This window comes from Gymnodraco acuticeps, unplaced genomic scaffold, assembly GCF_902827175.1.
Source record: "Gymnodraco acuticeps unplaced genomic scaffold, fGymAcu1.1, whole genome shotgun sequence".
NCBI lineage: Eukaryota > Metazoa > Chordata > Actinopteri > Perciformes > Bathydraconidae > Gymnodraco > Gymnodraco acuticeps.
In genome coordinates, this window is record NW_022992288.1 from 5,102 (window position 1) to 13,336 (window position 8,235).

Consider the following 8,235-nt stretch of genomic DNA (forward strand, 5'->3'; position numbering starts at 1 on the left):
AATCACTGCACACAAATAAAGTTTTGAAGATCTCAGAAATGAAATGTTCCCAACCTGACATGTTGGAACTTTATCTGACAACCTGGTTCAACTGGAACCAGAGGCATGCACGAGAGCTGCTGTATGGGAGAGGCACGTGAGGAAATCACAGCAATAACCAAAAAGAGAGTCGAGCCTCACATGTCACCGAGATGTAATGGATTTATTTGGCATATTACATACAAGCAGCACATACAATAAGACGTACAAATAAACAACAATAGTTCCATTGAAAATGTGTTAGAGAATGGTGCAAGTAAAATGCATTTCATTATTAAATAAAAACAGAATGTTATATTAAATACTGTACATTGAAATTAAATAGTGCATATTTGAATAATATTAAAAATCTATATGCTCTAAACATAAGAAGTGTTGATCATGTTTAAACATTTAGCAGCACAAAGAAGTCAATACATTAACATTGATGTGACATTTAAGCAGAGCCTTATTGATGCCTTTAAATATTGATGGTATCGATAATAGAGATGTGATAATGATCGGGGGGCAGTTTTAATAAAACTACAAAAGTATCATTTGTAAGTCAAATAGGACTTTCTGGCTTCTCAACAGAAGGAATGTATATTTGTTTACTTTGGTGTTATATTTTCCTATAAGGAAACTCACCTGCAAATGTGTGTCAGCTTTTTGTTTTCTGAAACCAGAAGAATAAAATATCACTTGTCACCATCACATGTTTGTACCTCTTTTATTAGCATGTGTACTTCTTTGTATATCAAAGATTGAAAGGCTCAAAGGGTTGTTGTGATATGCACCAGAGCTACCGTGTGGTTTGGGCCTTTATAACATCTTGAGTCTCAGGCTCTTCCAACAATGCAACATGCAATATACTTTACATCAAAGGAAATGACATCAAATAGTGAAATCGACAAAAGGCTTGCAGTAAATTGCAGGAATAAGAAATATAGAAATTAGAATAAGATTAAACTATATGTCCAAATATTAGAATAAATATAACATTTTTATCCTAACTTTTGTCATATTGTTGTGCAATTCTCACAACAACAAAACGTTCACATGTTAACAAGAATCAATATTGAATTCCAAAAAAGAATAATGGTTATATATTAAGGTTATGGTGATATCCTCAATAAGGTCCTTATTTAAGGAAAACACATTGCTTGATAAAGGCTACATTAATATTATATTGAAAATCTTGTGACGTGGAGGGGGCAGCATGCCGGGAGCTCTCTCTCAGTCAGGACTCTTTATTGGTAATAATGTCTTCAAAAAGACTATTGATGACGACATTTGAATAAACTGATCCTAAAACAAAACCATTAAGCAACCTGCCATACCACAAGCAACCCTGAGTTAGCAGCGGAGAACAGGAGCATTTCAACAATCAAATCGCTTCGTTCACATGAAGGTGACGGTACAATGAAGTGTGCTTTTTATGGTGGAAGCAGCTCAGGGTCCTGTCAGTGTTTGGTGTTGTGTTCAGGGTCCTGTCAGTGTTTGGTGTTGTGTTCAGGGTCCTGTCAGTGTTTGGTGTTGTATTCAGCACCTGGTTAGTACCGGGCCCTGCGTGTATTGTGTGCCTCTCCCCCAGCCACAGCTTCATTGTGTAGACAGCAACACATGCTCATTTATAACCCGACATGTTGCATTGACTGGCGGCAGGACGCGGATGGTGTTCTTCCCACGGCCGCGCCCGAGTGGCAGCTTTCTGTCCAACCCACACAGACACGCGGTGCGCGCGCACCCAGCCTCGCGCAGCAAAAGAGCCATTTGGGAACAAAGTGGGCCCTCTTGTGTGAATAGGCTGAATAGATTTGTACTTATAGAGAGCACCGGTGGGAAGTCTCCTTTCGGTATACCGAGGAACGTTAATATGTCGCGTGAGGTGTCAGGGAGGCGCGCGCTCCAGGGCCCACCACTGTGCCTTTATTTGTCAACCAGCTCTCCCAATAAAACCCGCTCTGGAGGGCACAAGTGGCGCATCGACCACTCTGCTGGTGCATGTATTTATGGCGCAGCGCTGCCCACTTACTGCGGAATAAATGACCCAGCTGAGCGCTCTCTGCGGGGCTCCTGGGGCCGGGCCAGCGCTCTGCCTGGGACATGGTGCAGGGTCACACCATGTTCTGTTTATGCCATGTAATAAAGAGATAAACACTACTTTGTTTTTGTTTTTTATTTGTTGTTTGTATTGAAGCCGTTTTGCTTTCATGGGAGGATCCTCCATTTCCAAACATGATCAGTTTCTTTCTATCACATTGATTTTATTAGTATTGAATTATCTATTACAAATCAGAAAAGCAAATATAAATAACTAATAATTGTTGAAGAAGAATTGTAATTATTATTATTATTATTATTATTATTATTATTATATAATCTAGCAATATCGTAACTGTGTACACATGGGTCAACCTGTTGCAGAGAACATCATAGTGACACTGAGGGAGTGGCGACGTCATCGTTTTGAGCCACCTCGTTCCACATAATAATAATAATAATAATAATAATAATAATAATGATGATGATGATGATGATGTGGGCTATTGTAATATGAATGTGTGTTCTGTTATAGACGGATGTGTCAGTGAGAGACTCAATAGATGTATCACACTGTTGCTGCTGACATGTCCAACACTTTATCCTGCAGAGAGACTCAGATGTTACCGACTTGAATGAGCCACAACTTAAAGTTATACTAGTATCTCAAATTAAGTTAAACGCGGATTCATTCTTCTGATTGGTCAGATAACTGAAAGGTCACGTTGATTTATTTTCAGTTTAAACACGAGAATGAACAATGGAACCATTTATTTAAGGCTTTAAACTGAGTCAGTTGATTGTATTGTAATATGCACAATATCTAGCGCAGTTGTTGCTAATGGAAATCTAAAGCCCCTGCACACTATTCCAACAGTGCAGCAGATAAGATATGTGCATGTCAAATGTAAAAAGCCGGTGTCCTAAGAGTAATAACTGACGAAATAAGTCTCTTCACTTCGGGGGGTCAGTGTTTTAAACCTGTCACGGGAACATGTTCTCAAATAAACACTAAATTGAGTTATTAGTGAGCGCAGGGAGCAGCCGGTGTCCGCGCGGAGTTGAGATGTTAGTTCAGCGGAGACAGGGGGCGTGGCCTGTGGGGGATTATCTCGAGGTGGGACTCGCGGACAGAGCTGTGATTGGTTGGCACTCCCGGCCAGCGGCACGCGACTATGGATGTCGCTATAAAGAATCCTCGCGTGCCTGTTCTTCAACTAAAACTAACTGTTGAGAGAACAGGGAGCAGCGCGCGGATAAAAGAAACAGAAACAGCGTCATTGTTGCAGCGGACAAAGATGGACAGCGTGCTGGACCCCTTCTCTGGACTCGACTCTTTCTCCTCCCCTCCTTACTTCGACGATGACGAGTTTTTCACGGACCAGTCCTCGAGAGACGGACACTTGGACACGGATGACTTTCTGGATGAGGACGTGGACTTCCTCACGAGTCATTTCCAAGACTACTACGGCAAAGACGGCCGAGCGGATGGAGACTACGACATGGGCAACCTGTCCTTCTCCTCCTCCTCCTCCACCTTCTCCTACGGCTGCGCGGACAGCACATCGGAGCTGTCCCCGCGGATGGGGCACCACGGCGGGCCGTCGCTGAAGCGCAGGAGGCGGATGAGGTCGGACAACGAGATGCAGCACCTGCGGCAGGCGGCCAACGTGCGGGAGCGGCGCCGCATGCAGTCCATCAACGACGCGTTCGAGGGGCTCCGCACTCACATCCCCACCCTGCCCTACGAGAAGAGGCTCTCCAAGGTGGACACGCTGCGGCTCGCCATCGGGTACATCAACTTCCTCGCGGAGCTGGTGCAGTCCGACCTGCCCATCAGGAACTCCAACAGCGAGACGCATGCGCAACCCAAGAAGATCATCATCTGCCACAGAGGAACAAGTAAGTTCTCCGAAAAACATTAAGATCAGGCCGCATACAGATTAGCTGGCGGGCCATGTACTGAGACCATTTGCCTCGTGTCATCTACCCCTTTCCGCACTGCAACTAAACAGTGGCATACTGGTTGCTCAAGACAAATGTTGTAATAATCTAAATCCAGTTTTTGGCGCATAGTGATCTGCAGAAATGCCACGCATCACTTCTATTTTTGCAAACCTGAAAAGTCTTAATATGCTAATAAATATGATGATAAATCAAATAAAAATAGACACTAATGTTCCTCTCTTCTCTTCTCTCCCCAGGGTCTCCCTCTCCCAGCGACCCAGACTACGGCCTCCCCCCCCTGGCCGGGCACTCTCTGTCCTGGTCGGATGAGAAGCAGCTCCGCGAGCAGAACATCATCCGCACCGCCAAGGTGTGGACCCCCGAAGACCCCCGAAAACTGCACAACAAACCGGGCCTCACAGACATTGAAAACGAGCCTCCCTTCGGCCTGGTGGTCTGAACACCCTCCTGTGAAACGCGCTGTGTTAGTGTGTGGACATGAATGATGTTATTGATAATGCACTTGAAGGCGCATTGCAACAAGAAATGTGGACACCATGTGAGCTCCTACAGGCTTTCTGTAAATAGTTTTATCATGTTGATAATTTTATTTTGTAATTCAGGCAACTGGCAATCATGTATTTATTGTTTTTCACGAGTGATAATATACGTTTTAATTTAAATGCAATGAATGAGAGAAAAGGTTTTTACATTGTTGTACAATGATTTATATTTATAATGAATCTGCGAATAAAAGCACTTACTGATAACACTTTTTGTATTTGTCTTGCTTAAATATGTTTTATTATTGTTTGGTCAAAATGGCATATGAAATCAGATATGTAGCATTGTGACATGATTCTTAATGTTTTGCCTGGAAAGTCATTATTCATATTCAAAACGCTTGAAATAAATTCTCAGCACATGGATTGTTACCAATAAGTGAGATTTAATAAAAGATCTAAGCAGTATGCGTTCTCCCTTTAAAGCACTTTGGAGTGTTGTCTTCAAATGTGCTCCAACAACATCCTACTTACTGACTTACTTCATTATCTAACAACAACTGGTTTTAATGGAGATAGGCTTTGAATGAAACAATGGTGAAAAACTGATGACCAGAATCAAATGCATCATAAACCTGTTATTTCAAAACGCCTTGAGTTTAATAACACGGTCAAAGCTCATGTTGTTTTATCATAAGGACCTTTATTTGTGTCAGTGCTGATACATGACTCTGAAGCATCCTGCCTCATCTTAACATGTGTTACTGTACTCGCCTTGAACTCAATGTAAAGTGATCTAAAGAATATTGAACCCAAATACAAATTCATATTGCTTTTCTGAACATGCAAAGGTGACTGTGGAGTAAATAATGAGGATAGTTCACACAAATCAGCCCAAACCCGAAGTTGCAGGTCATATTTACTGAAGAAAAGATGCCGTTAGGGCAATAATAACGCTGTTTATTATCAATCAATAAAACGACATATTGTAAGAATCAATATGTTCATAGAGACAACAAGTGACACTTATTTAGTGAAATATAGAGCATTATAAACATGTTGCCACCATCACTGATGTGATGAACTGTCCCAGGGTGGGGGTCTGCTGCCACATCTGACTTTGCTCCATTCAAATGAACAATCCGTCATAGATCCATCTTGAGATGCTGTGGCTAATTAGCACACACTTGTAGGTTTCATAGAACATGAGTTGGTCCAGACAGAAATGCAAAAAGTTTTTCAACTGTCTCCCCTCACTCTGAATTAGACAGTACAGCCACATATTGTGACATAAATATGCAAATGAGATGCTAATGTGCAGCCTGTATACCCACAACAGCTGAAGGTGTTTAAAGCGCACGCGGGCGCGCACAGGATGGTGGGAAGCTGTTGAATGCGGCTCTGTGCTGCCAGGTGCTGCCGGGACACATTTTCCCGTGGTAGCGGCATCTCTCCAACATGTGTCCCCGCGCACGGCCTCCTCTGCGGCCGCCCCCCCCCCCCCCCCCCCCCCCCCCCCACCGCAGCCCGCATATATGAACCGTGTGGCCCCCAGAGCTGAAACACAAGTCTGAGGGGACATGCTGCTGCAGGGAGAGTGGATTTTAAAAAGCTCCAGCACCACAGGTGGGCTAGCTCAGATTTATTAATCCAACTATTATAAAACAGTTGTGCAATAAATAATGCTATGTTACTGTTTTCATTGAGACAATAATTGAAGGTTAAATGTAATGTATTTTAAACATGTTGCAACTGTCCGGTCAGTTGCAACATGTGACTGTTTTCCTTTCAGATATTGTGAACAATCAGTCATATGTTCATCTTTAAATGCACTGAGAACATGGAAACGTTGACTTTAATTTCATATATTATTTAGACAGTTTACACATAGTTGTATTAGGATAGTTGAAAGCAATAATACTACATGTAACCTAATGTGTTTTATTTAAACTTATTTTGTATATCGCTTTCAATTTCAATTTCATTTTCATTTTCATTTTGTTCTGCGTGGGTAACGTGTAAATGTAATATATAATGAGTTGGTCTAGACGAAATAGTCTCTGAGTAACAACTATTATTTATGTTTTTTATTTTCTTACAGGATGCCACTTTGTTCTGCTTTTTAACCTCAAGGTTTTGTGTCCCTCTCTTCTCAGCTTCCTCTGTGAGTCCGTCCGCTCCTCAAGCGCGACAGGAGCATGTAATCCGATTACAGCCAGTGGAAAGTCAAATGTTAGAGAGTGAATGCTGGGCAGCTTCATTTCTTTGGCAGGCGACTCGGTTCCACTTTGTGTCGCAGCAGAGCCGCGGTTAAAACAGTGGTAGCATTGTGTTTTTGCACCTAAACGCCTTTGTGCCGCTGATGGCTGTGAGTGCGCAGCGCAGAGATCCTCTGGTGCGGAAGGAGCGAATGGAACTCTCCCGGGCTATCTGTCTCTCCGGCCGCGGCGGCGGGCTTGGCAAGGCTTTACAGGGCGCGAGCACTTTACTGTGTGACAGCTTTTATTAACTCTACTTCTCAGCAGGCCGGCATTAGAGGGCGCGTTAAGCGGTCATTTGGAGGAGAAAGAGTCGGAGCCGCGCTCAAAGGCCGCTGATTCAGCATTTAGGGAGCGTGCTTTGTACCGACAGTATGATGTTAGGTAGGTAACATAAAAGGGCCGCAATGTGTGGAAAGAATATTATAATATGTTATTATGTTTCAGATTTAACTCAGCATTGTGATGATACATTCGGATTTCACTAAAAAAAAGAGGAGGAAATACATCTGATTTAACCTTATTTAAAAAAAAAAAACGATATTATGTTTGAAATCTGGAAAATCCCACTGTACAATTCTGAGATAAAACCATGAATTTGATATGTGAAGCGTATACGTGCAATACAATGCATTGAATTAAATTACATTATAGGCTTAGAATATCATTTCAGTCGTTTAAATCATTATTGAAGACATCAGTAGAAGACGTCAGTGACTCAATGAGTTGAATCAGGGCTTTATGAACTCCAGTAAACGAGCAGCTTCACTTGTTATACATTTCAGATCCACTCAGTCATTTATAGGATACTGATGTGAAGATTCAAATAGCACAATGTGATATAAAGATGGAACAACCACCTGCTGGCCTACTGCTCTGAAGGAGATCTTCTTAAAGGCTTCTTTTGATTTTATATTTTCTCATCCATAAATGTATTTTGGAAATATATTGATGTGATATATATTTACTCTGCCTAATGAAAATATACATTTGAAAAATGCTTTAATAATTCAACATTATAATTGTTTGATATTTTCAAAACGTTTTCTGGACTTTTAGAACAGACACAAATTCTCAATGAATAAAATCACCGCAAATGAATTGAATTACATTGAACCGTAAATCGATGACTCATTTTTCTTCTGCATCTATTAATGTACTGTAAGAGCTCAAATCTAATTAAAAATACTTTCTTGGATTTATTTAAACAGAATATGAGTTTATTAAGGATTCAACTTTTGTTTAAACTTTTAAAATGTAATAAGAAACGTTTGAGTGGTTATACTAATTATTTAAAAATCATAACTGATAAACGGTTTGAGTCAGCAGCGCAGCTTTGTGGAACTGTTGGTCTGTTATGCACAACACCGCAGAGAGAATATCAATGAGACATTTCCCCCCTCCCGCAGAGACATTTGTTGCTTTCTGGCTCCTCATAGCAGAGCTTTCCCGTGGAGTAGTCCTAC

General features: G+C 41.6%; 1 protein-coding gene across 1 annotated transcript; it reads left to right on the forward strand.

Annotated features, from left to right (window-relative positions):
- Positions 1 to 3,359: 3,359 nt before the first annotated feature.
- On the forward strand, positions 3,360 to 4,628 carry ptf1a (pancreas associated transcription factor 1a). Its single transcript, XM_034207693.1, has 2 exons — positions 3,360 to 3,963; positions 4,266 to 4,628. The coding sequence occupies exons 1-2, from the start codon at positions 3,360 to 3,362 to the stop codon at positions 4,466 to 4,468; spliced, it is 807 nt and encodes a 268-aa protein (XP_034063584.1). The 3' UTR covers positions 4,469 to 4,628.
- Positions 4,629 to 8,235: the final 3,607 nt, after the last annotated feature.

What these genes read in the sequence shown, in the direction of transcription:
- ptf1a (XM_034207693.1), top strand. Translation starts at nt 3,360, where the DNA reads ATGGACAGCGTGCTGGACCCCTTCTCTGGACTCGACTCTTTCTCCTCC. An exon ending in CATCTGCCACAGAGGAACAA is followed by an intron (nt 3,964 to 4,265) that starts GTAAGTTCTCCG and finishes TTCTCTCCCCAG; the next exon opens with GGTCTCCCTCTCCCAGCGAC.